Here is a 15,631-nt window from a genome sequence, read left to right on the forward strand (position 1 = left end):
CTGTGCCTCCCGTGTCAGTCTGTTTTATAAACCACAAACATGAAGCATCTAAAGGTCTTTTACATTCAAAGGGTTTTTATGACTCATTTTATACCACATAAAACGCCTCTGTATCATTTAAAACCCTCCCTAGCTGTTTTTCTTCAGTGTTCGCTGTTCATGGTGGCTTGTTGTTGGGACTTTAGATTGAGTTTTAATTTCAAATTTGCAATGCATGACCTTTCGATCAAGATGAAGCCCCAGCGCTCTGCTCACAGTCTGAGACATACTTGAGAAAAAGGTGGTTGAAGTCCAGCACAAACCTAAAGAAGCAGCTGAAGATATTATACTTAGACATAATGAAAGAGGTACACACAGGCGCAGCCTCTGCCCTCGCTGTCTCCAGCTAGTCTACTTCAACATCTGGAGCTCACATCAGTGCTCCTCAGAGACTGGCACTGCTGGAGCCACAAGAAGAGAGGGGAAAGGAAAACAACATGATATGGAGAAGAAATAAAGACAAAAAATGCTCTGGTTTAAGCCTTTTTGTTGTTGTTGTTTTAAAAGTTGATAAATATGATAGAAAGTCATTTCCCAAGTGTGCATCTGCTAAATGAAGCCGAGCAGTGAGTGTGTTTGTGCTTGTGCAGCTGTGCGAGGTGTGTGTGTTTGTTGTGCTGATGATTTTCCAGTGATTACTGCAGAGCAAAGAGCAGATGAGGGCTGGTTAACTTCTGTGGCGAAATGCACAGAGTGGCAGGAAACCGAGCAACCTGTGATGTCTGCAAAAACACTAATGGAAAACCTCGCTCAGATACAACATGGTGATGTGTGTGTGTGTGTGTGTGTGTGTGTGTGTGTGTGTGTGTGTGTGTGTGTGTGTGTGTGTGTGTGAGCACAAATGTGTTCTTCAAAGGAACTGGAGACCTCGTTTCTTTTAGATTCTGATTGTTCTCCAGGTTAGTCAAACTTGATATTATTTCTGCACTAATCAAACATAATTTTGAAAACTCAAAACGTGCAGCTGTTTTTGCTACAATTAACTTGAGAACCGCATGTTTTCCTTTAGAGATAACAAGTAACACCTCTCCGAGAAAAGTGCAAACAGTGCACCACTCGTCACACACCTCAACCTTTAAATAACACAGAGAATTAGCAGCATTATTTCCACATTTGATCTGTTAAATTGGTTTAAATGGTGCTTCTATTTAGAACATATAAAAAAATTATTAAAAACTCCTTCCATTCAAATTCAAATGTTCTCACACATTCTTATGTCATTTAAAAATGTTATTTTGAGAGTAGAACTTGTGATCTAACGACAATCCGCAGGAATTAAGTCACCCAGAACCAGCCCCATATCAGAGGACATTTTTCAAAGACCCAAAAACAGCTGAACGTCCACACATGATGTGGGTTTAAGGAGCAGAATCACTCATCTGCTGTGTTTTTAGACGTAAATAAGTCATGAAGGTCTCAGATCTTTTCTCTGAGTGGTCCAGCAATCAAGTCCTGACTCCCCAACAACCCACATTAGCTCATTTCACAGTTTCCGCAGTTAGAAAATCTCATTTCACCCGCATTTAAAGAACTGCTACTGTGAGAACTTGCAGTGTGTGATCAGTGTGTGTGTGTGTGTGTGTGTGTGGGGGGGGGGGGGGGGGGGGGTCACAGGGATGTTCTTGACTGTGTCATCTCCAGCAGCTGTTTCCCTCCGAACCCAGCCTCGCCCGCTCCTCCCCCTCCCACTCCTCCGTCTCACAATGAAACCAATACAAAGGGACAGGAAGTGCCTCCCGTTAGCTGGGGCCCAATCAAAGCCATCATTATTCCTGTGTCAGAATTTTTACAGGAAATAGCTTCTCAGAAAATATGCCAGCTGTGCAGGGAGTGTGGGATTATTGTCTCATAGGTCTTCTCTGTTTTTGCTTCTTTTTTTTTGTTTTCAGCCGTCAGTCACCACAAACAAAAGGACACAGAGTTGTCTCTACCACGTGTGCGACACACTGTCGCTGCTGTGCACTGCACCCTCTGCGCTGGCTGCTCGATTGTGCAGCGAGTGAAAAGGGCTTCCCTGCTGTGCACGCTACGCAATTCTTTAATTGTTTTTTATGAATTCGTGCGAGCAGGAGAGCAGACGGATGCATGAGCACTACGTGACCTGATCACACGCAGGGCTTGTCCTGCTGCTCAGGCCGCATCTGTAAGAACGCCGCTCGGATTACAGCACAAACGGTGCGTTCAGGTGAAGCCTAACATTTGCCAGATGCTGCGGTTAAGTCAGCATGAGGTTAGCCTAATACTGGACTGTTGTTGTTGGTCGGGGAGGGTGGAATCATCTGTCTCCCCAACAAAAGGGATGCACATCTGGCTTGAACAAAGAGAGGGGGAAAGTAAAGCTTTATTCTGATGGAAATCTTTGCTGATCTGGGATCGTTTTTAAAAAAGTTGTTTATTTAATCTTCAGCTTCTGTAATCTCTGAGGCCTCGCAGACGTCTGGAGGCCAATAATTAACCCTCTCAACACATTGACACAGGTGAGCTTCACTCAAGCTGTTAAACAGTCATTATAAGGGTGAATACACACACACACACACACACACACACACACACAGATCACTAACTTTATCACAGCTTGTCTGTCACATTAGGCTGAATCCCATTCTGTTAAGACTATCAGTGATTAGATAAAGCTGCTGCTCATCACCAACAGAAGGGCTGACACCTTTTGTGAATACAATGATACGATGGCGCCCCATCATAAACCGGGCTTTGTTGGACCTATCTGTTTGTTTTGACCCAAAGGAACTGCTCTGCGTCCTTCAAAGAAGAGCTTATCCGCCGCGTTTGAAGTGGTCGTCCTTATCTGTGAGTGCCGCATGTTGAGGTCATGTGCCTGACCTGGCAGTTTCTACCCTTCACTCTGCAGCCAGAAGGTTCAGCTCCAGCCAATCAGCTGTGGGGGGTTTGAAGATCTCCCGAGTGAGAACTGGAGGGCAAATGGCAGCTCTGGGTTTGGAATGGCGTAGGTGTTCTCCAAACTAAACTCGGAGTGCTTTAGGGGTCGTGTGGTTGTTGAAGCTGAAAATGGAAGCGACTATAAAAGTAAAAGCTGCAAAGTTCTGTGTGAATTTCCACCGGTAGTGATTTTAAAAAATGAGATCCAAGGAAGACGAGTTAGAATAAATCTGACTAAAAAAAGGTGCAAAACCATCTAAAAATCGTTGGAAGTGTGGAACACTCGTTTAAGCAATACATTTGCAGTGGTCTAGTAGGAATGAATGACTTGTGAGTCGTACTCGAGGAAATGAAAAGCTCAGATGAGCCTGTTTCAGGAAGTACAAGTCAGCGGGAGGAGACAGCAGGATTTGGAGTCTTATTTCCTGATATTTGGACAACTCGCCTCTGATTGGCTAACAGCAACAGGACTCTACCACTAACTCTGTTTTCTTTGCAACGTTGATGTTTTATCTCTAGAAATAACAAACATGGTGGAGCTTTTGTTGTGTGGTGGAGTTGCTACTGCTAACAGTTAGCTTCTGGTAGCCTAGATGTTCTCTGCTGTTTCCCAACAACAGCCTTCTCCATCAAGATGGGTGAGTCCGTGAACATTAAGTGACGGTGTGACATAGATCTGTCAGGCTTTTCAAATCCTAGAGTTTCACCGTCTATTTTCTATCTGAAGCTAATGCAAGAGATAGGTGTAGGAGACTATTTTCATGTTCAGCCTGCATGAAAAACTCAAGAGTGACTAATTATAATCAGAAAAAGAATTTAAAAAGTTTTTTTCAGTCAACCACACCTTTAAAACGGCGGTGTTTTGAATTAACTTTTTTTTAAATAAAGTTTTTATCACAAGTATTCCTAAAACATGAAAAGTTTAGGCATATCAGGATTGTGCACTAGTAAGTTGGTGTCTAAACCAATTAGTTGTATCTGTTTTTAAAAGTTTCTGCTGAGATTTAAAATATCAGAAATCTTGGGCAGTAACTTTATAGAAGTTCTGTTAAAAGTTATTCTCTCTAAATTCCTTTCATCTGGTCTTTAGAAAGAGGAATATGAAACTTTCCACAAGGAAATTTTGAGTCGGTGCTTATACTGGTGGTGAGTTCCCGGACTAGACAGAAAATATTGATTTATTGTTTATTGCTGTTGTCAATGATGCATTCATGAGCTCCTTCATTTTGGATCATCTGATGACAGATTAAGCCAGCCAGGCTCACTACGGTCAGATTCCTGATTAGTGAAATCAACTAATTTCTCCTGAGAAACAGAACAAGTCACAAACATGAAGAGGAATATTTTCTGATCGTTTTATTATTTATTTATTCTTTATTTAACCAGGAAGGTCCCATTGAGATTAAAAACCTAATTTTCAAGGGATCATAAAGTCAGAAAAATATTCATCACATTACAAAAGTGTATTTTTCAAAAAGATGTTGAGAAATTGCTTAATTCAGTCATGTCAGTCCTGTTAAAGTATGTTTGTGCAGATTCACCTGGATCCCAGATTACAGATTGGGATTATTTTCCTGGTTCCCTTGATGACACGCTGTGTTTATCGTCAACTTCTGGTTTTCTTTCTGCCTTTTGATCATGTTTTATAATAAAGTATGTTACATGAATTTGAATTAAGTTACATTTTGTTGTAGTTTAGTGGATTTGTGGGTTTATTTCCTGTAAAAATTATTATTATTATTATTATTATTTTTATCTCTTGCGTTTTGAGTTTGTGAGAACCAGCTTTTATTTTCCCCTTTTGGCCATCCTGGGGAAAAGAAGAAGGACTAGCTTTAGAAACCTCGAGTGGCTTTGGCCCAACTAACTCAGAGGAGTGAGGATATTTTCAGTAATTACGGAGCAGCCAGGGAATGTTCGCAGGAAGAGTCCGTAGTACAACACGCACGGGCCAAACACGGCTAAACGGACAGGAGGATTTCCTTGTGGCCTCTCTCTCTTTGGGAATGACTCACGCTTGTGTCGCTTTTATTCTTAGGAAGATTTAAGGAATTTCTTTTTTACTGTAACACAAAAGCAGATTTCAAACGAAACAATCGCAGCAGAGTTGTCACGGTGATTTAGTCCTTCAGGCCTGAACTTGTAGAAGTCACCAGATGACAGCATGTCCATCCCATAATGCTGCCATCTTCCAATCACAGCTGCTAATTAAAGCCACTCTAATTAAGTGTGTTCAATGTTAGGATGGATGTAGTTTAACCAAACAGAGAAAAGGTGCAGCAGGAAGATAAGAAGCAGGTTTCATGTACGGAGAGCCATTATGTGTAGAAAAGCTTTAATTCAGGAGAGCCATTATGTGTAGAAAAGCTTTAATTCAGGTCACTGAGAGCCCAAAACCTCTCTGCCCCCTTTGTCTGGACGGCTCCGGCAGGGGTGACCAAGACAGTCCCTGCTGACCCAAATTTGGGGGTGGTGGATCAGCTGTGCATCTCAGCCATCAATTCATTAGTGTGTGTGTGTGTGTGGGGGGGGGGGGGGGGGGGGATGAAGAATACAACCTCTGTGACAGACGAAGAAAGTCACTAGATCTCCAGGACCCACTTGACCTAGAAAGACACACACACACACACACACACACACACACACACACACACACACACACACACACACACACACACACACACACACACAGGTGCAAAGATACTCACCAGGGACCGTACCCTCTCCGTGTCTCTGTGACCAGCTGATCCCCCGCCGCAGCAGCCACCCCCCGTCAGACCCGTCCATGCCCTCGATCACCCTCTCACCCCCGTCTTCTCGTTCTTTTTGGTTTTCTCTGCTCTTTTTTGAACTCTGATTATCCTAAAACGCATTTCCTGTTTATATGTCTCCATATTAATCCCACATTCATGTCTCACCCTTGTAGAACGCATGAGCACACATGTAAGGAAAACAAACATGTGACCTTTATCGTTTCTGATTTAGTTTCATTTCCAAGCCACATTGTGGGATTTGACACAGCGTAGACCACTGAAGGCCTTGTTCTCAAAAGCAGAGGGTTTTAACGTCAAGTTCAAGGTATTTAAGTGATTTTCATTCAGCATTATCTATGCAAAACTGCAGAAGGAGTCGCAGTTACACAAAGATAATTCACATGAGTTATCTCATCATGCATCTTGATTTTTGCACAAAAACAGATGGTGGGTTCAAAGTGGGAAACATATGTGGTACACAAAATGATTCCAGTTCAAAATTAGAAGTTGTTCATGAGGGGCGAAGGGAAGGTGTTGTGATCCGACACCAAACCGGTCTCATCCACAGTCACCAAGTCTGGCCTTGCTTGCGCAAATCCAGATGTTTATCCTGATCGGGCAGCCGCAGCATAAACCATCTGTTCCAGTGAGTTGATGAAAACGACAAAACAACGGTGTGACCAACACCTGTCAGCCTCCTTTCTGGGCCAAGAATGATACATTCTGGATTGTTTTGCCTGAGAGTAGCAGCCACAGGCTTTGTGGCCTTCTGTGGGCTGCGTCCCACCTGCCATAGATTCTTGTTTGAGTCCTGCGTGGAGAGAAGGCTTTAAAAGCTTTACTCTGAAGGGCATGAGCTGAGTCACCTGAGAACAGCAACAACAGCGCAGTTCCCACAATGGGAAACTGAAACCATTACCTCCACAGGTGTGGAGATTTTACGCAGTTGATACGAAACATGTTCATGAGGTTCTTTGCACTAGATCTCTCTGACAACAGTTTTATTCTTGACATTTTCAGAATGCGCCGTTTAAGGGCTGTGTCCCTTTAAGAAGACAAGCTGAAGCTGACCCCCCCCCCCCCCCCCCCCCCGCACGCGCTCAGGCTTGCTATAGGCTCAGAAACTCCTATATCTGGGAGGGGCTCAGAGTAGAGTTGCTGCTCCTTCAGCAGCATATCTCTGCAGGAGGGAGGTGGTTCTATTCTAAAAAGTCCCAATTTGTGACATCACAAACTGGGACTTTTTGAAAGTGCTTGTTTTAGGCACATGATTGCTAAAACCAAACACTGACAGAAAACAAATGGATGGATGTTTTTTTCCATGTTTGGAGTGTTTATGGAGGCAGTAGAGGCTCACACAGCAGCACAAAAATGATGCAAAAATTAGCATCATTTGGCAGCTTTTAAAGCAACTTTTTTTCATCGTGGAATAAACGAATAATGAAAATTGTGCATGAATGTTTCTGTTTCTATCTTCTCATGTTCCAGCTTCAACAAGAGACTATGATTAACAACAAACGGGCGATGGAAAACAACAGAGTAGATAAAATGCCATGTCACTGCCTGGGTCAGGAAGGATGGACGCTCTGCATCTGCAGGCTGTTCAAAGCTGGCAGAGAGGACTGAGGCGTCTTTGATGAAGGACAGAGGGAAAACACTCAGCAGAGGAAGAGGAGGAGGAATTCTGCACACACAAAGAATTAAGTTTCACTGTTTCTTAATTATCCCCCTCTCCATGACTAGCCTGCACTTGAGGACGATGAAAAGGACTCTCCATGACAGTTTGGCTTGTCCTTTGCAACACGATTCCCTCTCTGCTGATGTCTAAGAAAAGGTGTTCATGAGTTAAAATAAGGAGTCAGATCAGCAGCTGTGGTACCCATGAGGTCACCTCTTGCAGAAAGCGCATTTATTACCTTTGAAGTGGGTGGCTGTAAATAAAATACAATGGGTTCGAATTTGAGGGGAGAGAGAGAGAGAGAGAGAGAGAGAGAGAGAGAGAGAGAGAGAGAGAGAGAGAGAGAGAGAGAGAGAGAGAGAGAGAGAGAGAGAAAGGGGGCTAATTATGCGTGACGATTGTTGATGGCTTGATTGTCTGCGTCCAGCTGCACGGAGGAGCAGAGAGAGGGTGAGGGAGGGAGGGAGGGAGGGAGAGAGGGAGGGCAGGGAGGCAGACTCACTGACGCCGGCCTCGGAATTCTCCCATCCATTGAAAGAGAGACCCGATTGTGTCCGGGGCCTTTCCGACAAGCACCTGATCTTAGCCCAGACCCGGTGCTGCGTGTGCGCGCTCACATCCAAGAGCTCTGATATCTGTAAACAGTCTCTCAGCTAACAAATACAGTCAATTTGCACAAAAAGTGGTTATTAAATATCTTTTTTTACTCTGAAACCATTCCCAATCCACTGAGGCGTTCATTTTCCCAGCAGATCCGGAAATTTTGAAGCAACACCCCCCACCTCCCTCCTCTTAGAGAGCTATTTAAGGTCAAAGTCTTTGTTTGGATAAACGGCGCCACTCGCATAATTCGTCTTTAAAACAGCATTCGATCGAAGTCCTGTCCCACGGTTCAATATTGTGTGTTGCTCCAAACTTAGGTCGTTGAGTGAGTTGTCACACGGGGTCAGAAGGAGGCAGTCGTGGCTCACACATCTGGTAAAACCTCCACGTAATTGGACGGATATCTGCAGCCGTGCCGTGCGTATTTACGCATATGCGCGCAGATAAGATGTGCTTTTAGTTTTAACGTGGCCCTAATGATTTCCTCTTATGCACGTGAGGCAGTGGGATACTACATTTAGAGCCCGTTTGCTACAATTAAAGCAACATTAGGGAAGAGTTAATTTTGTGCCTCAGAGGTTGCAACATATTTCTGCAGACTACCATTCTGGCACATAAACAAAACCATGCTGCAGCATTTTTTTATACATTTGCCTTCACGTGATTATGTTCTGACAGATAATCTACAAATGTATGATTTGTTCCATTTAAAACGTGCGTTTTGCTCCTTTTGGAAAAAGCCATTTTTTCTCTAAACTGCAGAGCGAAAGAGAGCAGGGTTGAAACGGGGTAAGCTTTGTGAGTGACAGCCTGTGTGAGCCAATCGGATCTCTGAGCGCCTCTGCTGGGGGAGGGCGGGCCGTCTGCCAAGGTGGGGAGTGCGCGTCGGGGTGAATGGATGACGTCGGGAGGCTGGCGCCAGCATGTCTGGGACTGGCGCGTTAGATCAACACAGCTGGGCCGGGATAGGACACACAGCTGGCTCTGGCCTGCATTCCTCCACAAAACAGGATTGTGAGAAAAGAGGGAAAATAAGTCCCAAATAGGAGCAGAACATGTGAACTAAAAGGGAGCAACTTTTAGATTTGGTCAAATCTACTTTTTGAGATAGTTTAACAACATGGAGGTTGGATTTTTTACTTTAACTCAACTTCATTGCTAAGAAGTGAATGAGATACTGATCACTAAGTGGTCTTTAATGGGGGAGAATCCCATTGTCCTGATGGGTAAACAAGCTGCCTCAAATAAATCCAGAGAAAAAAGTTCCCTAACTCATGGGGAAACATTTTTTATTTAAATTCATATTAAAATGGTTTAAAAACAACTCAAAGGGAATTGTTTGACACGTGTCATCAGCATCTTTATTACTTTTACCAAAATATCAGTCCTTCATTGTTCTGAAAAAACATTTTACACCATCACAAAGAAACATGCAGTGCCTTTGTTAGTTTCTATCCGTTCTTAAATTAATTTGAGATAACAGTTGATTTATGATCGTAATAATAATGTAAATTCCATGATTTTATCATTGAGTTAAAATTGCTTGGTAATAACATTTAACTTTTCATTCGATGTTCTCATAATTTTAGAACTTATTTTGGTTGTTTAAAGTTCCAAATCACTCAGTTGTGCTCTAACAAGTAGTTAACCACCAGCTCAAGGACTAAAACTGGGGTTTCAGTTATAATAATCGGATGTTATGTTTTAAAAAGACTTGTATTGACTAATAACAGCACATAATCAGTAAAAATTACACACAGTTGATATATAAAAGAGTAAAAGCTTGAAAAAGCACACAGAAGTGAGACGTTAGTTTTAAAATCCAATTATCTGTGGGTAAAACCACAAATTTTGTGATTTGAAATGTGAAAAACGATAATATAGCAATGACTAAACCATCTGGGTTAAACAGTTTAAGCTAATATTTGGTCAAAATAACTCAAACTTTGACCCCAAAAGAATTAACCAAACATTTTAGTTTGAAAAACAACCCAGTAGCTTAAATTATAGACCAGATAAACACATCCGAATCTTGATATTTGAATAAATAATCAGTTTTCTTCAATCTGTCTGTTTTCTATAACATTAAAAATAAGATCCCATCATAATTTCCTCATTTTTTCCACAGATTGATCTCAGCCAATGAGAGCGCGCTTGCATTTTTACACTAACCAATCAGAATTCGATGCGAAAAAAGGGGGCGGTCCATGCGCGTGTGAGGCTTATAAAGCCAGTACGTCGCTGTCAGCTCCCTGAAGCAACTCGGAACAGAAAGCAGAAGCAGGGACGCTCCGAACCCCACCCGAACCTACCAGCGTGTTGATCTCTCTCCACCATGAAAGCCATCAGTCCCGTCCGCTCGGTGAGGAGCTGCTACCGGGCCGTGTGCTGCGTGTCGGACCAGAGCCTGGCCATCAGCCGGAATAAGCTGTCGTGCGTGGACGAGCCGGTGGGCGCGCTGTGCGACATCAACGACTGCTACTCCAAACTGAAGGAGCTGGTCCCGAGCATCCCGCAGAACAAGTCTGTGAGCCAGGTGGAGATCCTGCAGCACGTCATCGACTACATCTTCGACCTGGAGATGGTTTTATCCATAAAGGTGAGGCAACGTGGAGGCCTTTTATTTTTTTTTCTTTACTAAAGCCCAAATTCTGGTGTTAGTTTGAGAAAGTTTTGGTGCATGCATGCAGCTCGCTGTGACTTTTGAAGATAATAAAGGTTGTGTTTCGTTCTCTGCTGCTTTCACACAGACACAGACACGCGAATTCTCCAAAGAAGAAGATCAGCTGTGCCATTAATGAAGCTGGATCCCTCATGGTGTGTATTTATCTCGTATTTTTGACCTAATTTCTGCTCAAAATGCTCACAGAAATGAGAAGCATGTTTGACTTTAGCATAAATGATTAGTTTTGGTTCAAAGAAAAGAGAGAGAACTCAGACAGGCCAGTGATTGTGCTATCTGCCTGGGGTTAATGAAAGTTCCACGCTAGGCGCCAGTCTGTCTGCTCCCCTCTGGAGGGGAGGGGAGGGGAGGAGAGATCTGACTTCACTTTTCTTCCTTTCTCTCCACGCAGGTGCAGGGAAACACATGTCTCCACTTCACTCCGGGCAAGAGGACAAGAGGGGCAGAAAGGGTGGGATAGGTATTTGGAAGAAAAGACAAGAGGAGGAGGTGGAGGGCTTTAAAAGAAAAAGAACAGAAATCTGGAGAGGAGTGGATCAACAGCAGTGCGTGAGCAACAAAACAGACTCATTCTTTTGCTCCTGGATGGACGGATCGACACACCAAAGCAGAAGCCGGGACTGGAGCGTGGACCGTCTTCACCTGGACATTCTTTAAATGTATAAAATGTCTTTTTTTTAAAGCATTCCAGACTTTTTATGGACTCATGAACCAAGTCTTGCATTACCTCGCATATTAACCCCCCAGAACCCTTTTCCCCCTCTAGTAATGTAAAACAGGATTCTAATATGTACATATAAGGCATGAGTCTGTTTTTTATGGGACCTTTAGTTCATCCGAACTCTATAATAGAGTTTATTCCAAACGTTTGTGGGGATTGTTTTTATTCCCACAGACACCTTATGGGTTTCATAAACCCGACATTATAAAAGATTTCTTTGTATGTATGTTAACAATAAAAAACAGTGATAATGTGAGTCTGTGCTGGTTGTTGAGATGTTCTGTTGTTTATGAGTGAATGTGGCTCTGAAAAGATTCCGGTGATGCTGATGGTGACTTTTTAGGTTTTGGATGGTGCCGAACTGCTGATACAACAGGATGTAATCATGAATTCTGAGGTTGGGTGGTTGGAAATCAAACAAAGGGAGTTTCCTGTGAGTGCTTCTATTTTTCCATTGACAGACTGACGACCAGTTTGAACAGTTGAACTTCCCACATGAAGAAGAAACTCATAATTAGGTCAATTATGACCCAAACTAGTGATTGTGTGACACTTCAAACAGTAATGAGAACATTTATTTAAGTTTTATTTATAAACTCGCATGTGTAGTTCTGAATCAATGATACATCAGCTGACCAGATCACTTAGACGTTAAATCTAAGAAATGTTTATTCTATCATCAGGATAATTAGTCACACTAAAGAGAAATATGTGATTTACATGTGAAAAAGATTCACTTCTAAGCATCTGCTTTTTTGCTAAAAAATGACATCATACCACCATCTAGTGGTAAAATTAGAAATTACAGGATAATACCAAGATTTTCATAAATATTTTCAAATAATTAGTGAAAAATTGAATTTCGTTTTAAAGTAAAAATCATCAGAATCAGTAAATATTTGAATGTTGAGCATGCATGTGAATTTCTAATGACTGATGCAAATAAGTGTATTAATAAAATGTTTCAATGATTCAAAATTTTAATACAAAGAAAAAGAAATAACTTTATACCCACGTGCATATTTTCTTTGTTCATCTTGTTCACCCAAATAATCAAATGCATAAAAGCTTTCATTTAAGAAAAGGAGCAGAATATTCTCGTAATTACTAATATTAAAGTTAGATGAGCTCGAAATATTTTAAAAGTTGCATTTAACTACTTAAAACCTGATTTGTGAAAGTATTATTATTATTATTATTATTATTATTATTATTACTACTACTACTACTATTATTATTATTATTAGTAGTAGTAGTAGTAGTAGTGATGTACCGGTATGAAATTTTGGGGCCAATATTCAATATTAATATCACTGCTTTGGCTGATATTTGCCTATATCGATATACTGGCATCAATGCTTCAAAAATCAGCAGATTTTGTATAGAATGAAAATCATTAAAGCTGAATTTACATTTTTATGAACACACAACACACACATCTACGGTTCTGAGATGATTTCATTCACTGTTCACATAACTAAACAATTACACATCACCCACCCCCCACCCTCTGAAACAGGTAAACAAATGGAGCCGAGATGGAAAAAATATCGGTTGATAATATCAGCTCGGTTTTATTTATCGAACCGATACCAATATGTTAAAAAATAACTAACATCGGCCGATACCGATATTGATGCCGATATATTGTCCATACCTATTATTATTATTATTATTATTATTATTATTATTATTAAGAAGAAGAAGAAGCTTCCAGGGCATTTAATTGAAAACATTTGAGATAAATTAACAAAACTGCTGCAATGCTGTTCACAGAAACACCATTTCTGTCTTGTCTTTACTGCATATCTTTTCATCTTATACTTCTACATATACTGCTGTTTAGATCAGGAATTATGCAGAAACTGTCTCAGTCCTGGGTTTGTTTTATAGTTTTGATGAAAAGTGGAATCCAATTTAATTGAATTCAATATGACAACCCAACACAAACTATTTTCAGGTTAACCCTCACAGTCTGCAGTCATTCATCTTCAACACAACACATCTTCATGGTAAATACTCCCCAAGCACACACTAAATATAAAATTTTAGCAATTTTTCTGCAGATGGAGAAACTCAAAGGAAGTCTCTGAGTAAGCAGGGTAAAAAAAACGACAGGGTAAAACTAATGGTCCCGTCGTTACATTCAACTGATTTATTTGTTCTGTTGGAGGCTTTGAAACCTCGTCACACAGTGGATTTTGTGACACAGTTAAAAAGAGAAGTGGTTTGAGGCCAACTTGGTTTCCTGTAAATGTAGGTTGTGGCAGTGGAAGGGTGACAAACTATAATTGCAAGTAAGGAAGCATGTAAGTCAGCCATTTTTTCCAAATGCACTGCAGCCAAATGTCAAGGAAGTAAGCTGCAATGTGCATCTGTTTGTGATGTCCACATATCATTAGATGTTGATCATTATTGTGAATGTGATGTTTCTTAAAGCCAAGTTATTTTTTTGACCCAGAAGGACTCTTTATGGGTTAATAATATGTCAGACATACCCCACCGCCCTCTGTGGCCATAATATTGCACTTGCAACTTCAGAGTGCCAGTCCAGTCCCTGTTATTAGGTTTTACTTTAGTCTTATTAATGTGGAGCTGGCACTAAGTACTGTTGTGTGGCTGTGTTTGTTGACTTGGCTAAAGCTTTTGACTCTGTAGACCAGCGTTATTCAATCATGGGCCTTGAGGGCTGGTATTCAACACGTTTTAGTGGTTTCTATAGTCCAACACACTAGATTCAATGGTTAAATCACCTGTGCAGCAGCTCATCAGGCTCTACAAAAGCCTGTTAATCACGTGCGGATTGAAATCAGGTGTGTTGAAGCAGGGTTAAAACCAAAATGTACTGGATACCAGCCCGCGAGCCCTGGAATTGATCAGCCCTGCTGTAGACCATAACATCTTACTTAGCAGGCTTAAACATACAGGACTTTCTCAGGCATTTGTGGTTTAGAAGTTATATCTTATGCCGTACGTAGACAGTGAGAACAGAGGGTTACCGATCTGCTTTTCTACCTCTATCTTGGGCGTTCCTCATGGGTCCATACTGGGCCCAAGCATATTCAAAATCTATATTAACAACATTGTTTGTGCTGTTGACAGTTCTCATATATGCAGATGACCATTTTATATTAATGCAGTTCTTTGAATACAGCTTTGTCCTCCTTGCAGCACAACTTTAAGTGCCTCCAACATGCCTTTGTCTTAATTTAAACACAAGTAAACAAAGTCCATGATCTCCAACCGTAACTTACTGCAATCAACTTTCACCCTAGTGTTGTTTCCCTGGATGGTACAGAAATACAACTTGTCAGTTCCTGTAAGTATCTGACTTCACATTAATGCATTACTTTCTAAAGTCAAGTCAAGAAATGGGTTTCTATACCATAATAGGTCATCTTTTCCTCATTCTGCAAAGCAAACCTTGGTCAAAATGACAATCCTTCCCTTCTTAGATTAGTGTGACATCACTTCTAGAACTGCTTCCAAAAGCGTCTTCATAAACTCGATGTCATTTATCAATCAGCAATTTGTTTCATCACTGGTGCCCCTTTCACTGCTCATCATTGGGATCTGTTCTCACTCGTTAACTGGCCACCACTCCATTCCAGGTTGTTACATTGGTATCAGTTACCATCAACATATAAATATTGGACAATGGGTTTCCATAGCTCCAATAACACGTTTTTGAAGAAAAATGGAAGGTGGCCACCACCGCCATTTTGACCGTGTCACAGGTTCCGTCAAGCCCAGACAATTCCACAAAAGGGAAGAGAGGTGGAGCTGAGGGTGGGGCTGTAAGGCTGGGATCAACTGACGACACCCGGTCGAACTAGCTACAAGCTAACCTGAAGCTAACGCGGAGGTGGGAGCTAAGCTAACGGAGGTAGCAATCTAGCTACAACCGGAGATAACTGTGCACAACACCAGAGCTTCTGAGTCAGAGATACGTCGGGCTGACCGCTGGGATGGACGTAACTTTCACTTTAGAAGTGGGGGGGACACGGGGGGGGGGGGGGGGGGAATCTTTACAGTATGCTCTAATGGGAAATGGGCTTCAATACAAACGGTTGTTTTCTGCTTGGTCCTAGAGCGCAACCTGTGTCAATTTAATATAGCGTAATATTGTTTTTGGATGGTAAAAAGTGCAGGGGTCAAAACTTGACTTTGGAAAAAGTGGGGGGGACATGTCCCCCCTGTCCCCCCCCCCCAAAATTACGTCCATGCGCTGGGTAAAACCGGGTGGAACACAGAGG

The 15,631-nt window shown here is 41.8% G+C and overlaps 1 protein-coding gene across 1 annotated transcript; it reads left to right on the top strand.

Moving 5' to 3' along the window:
- The first annotated feature begins 10,086 nt into the window (after positions 1–10,086).
- Positions 10,087–11,631, top strand: id3 (inhibitor of DNA binding 3). Its single transcript, XM_015969873.3, has 3 exons — positions 10,087–10,570; positions 10,722–10,788; positions 11,046–11,631. Exons 1-2 carry the CDS (start codon positions 10,307–10,309, stop codon positions 10,767–10,769), a joined length of 312 nt encoding a protein of 103 aa, XP_015825359.1. The 5' UTR covers positions 10,087–10,306; the 3' UTR covers positions 10,770–10,788; positions 11,046–11,631.
- The last annotated feature ends 4,000 nt before the right edge of the window (positions 11,632–15,631 follow it).

The sequence above is a fragment of the Nothobranchius furzeri genome, chromosome 18, assembly GCF_043380555.1.
Source record: "Nothobranchius furzeri strain GRZ-AD chromosome 18, NfurGRZ-RIMD1, whole genome shotgun sequence".
Lineage (NCBI taxonomy): Eukaryota > Metazoa > Chordata > Actinopteri > Cyprinodontiformes > Nothobranchiidae > Nothobranchius > Nothobranchius furzeri.

Coding starts and splice junctions, on each gene's coding strand:
- id3 (XM_015969873.3), top strand. CDS start 10,307: ATGAAAGCCATCAGTCCCGTCCGCTCGGTGAGGAGCTGCTACCGGGCC. Junction 10,571..10,721: donor AGATGGTTTTATCCATAAAG/GTGAGGCAACGT, acceptor GCTTTCACACAG/ACACAGACACGCGAATTCTC.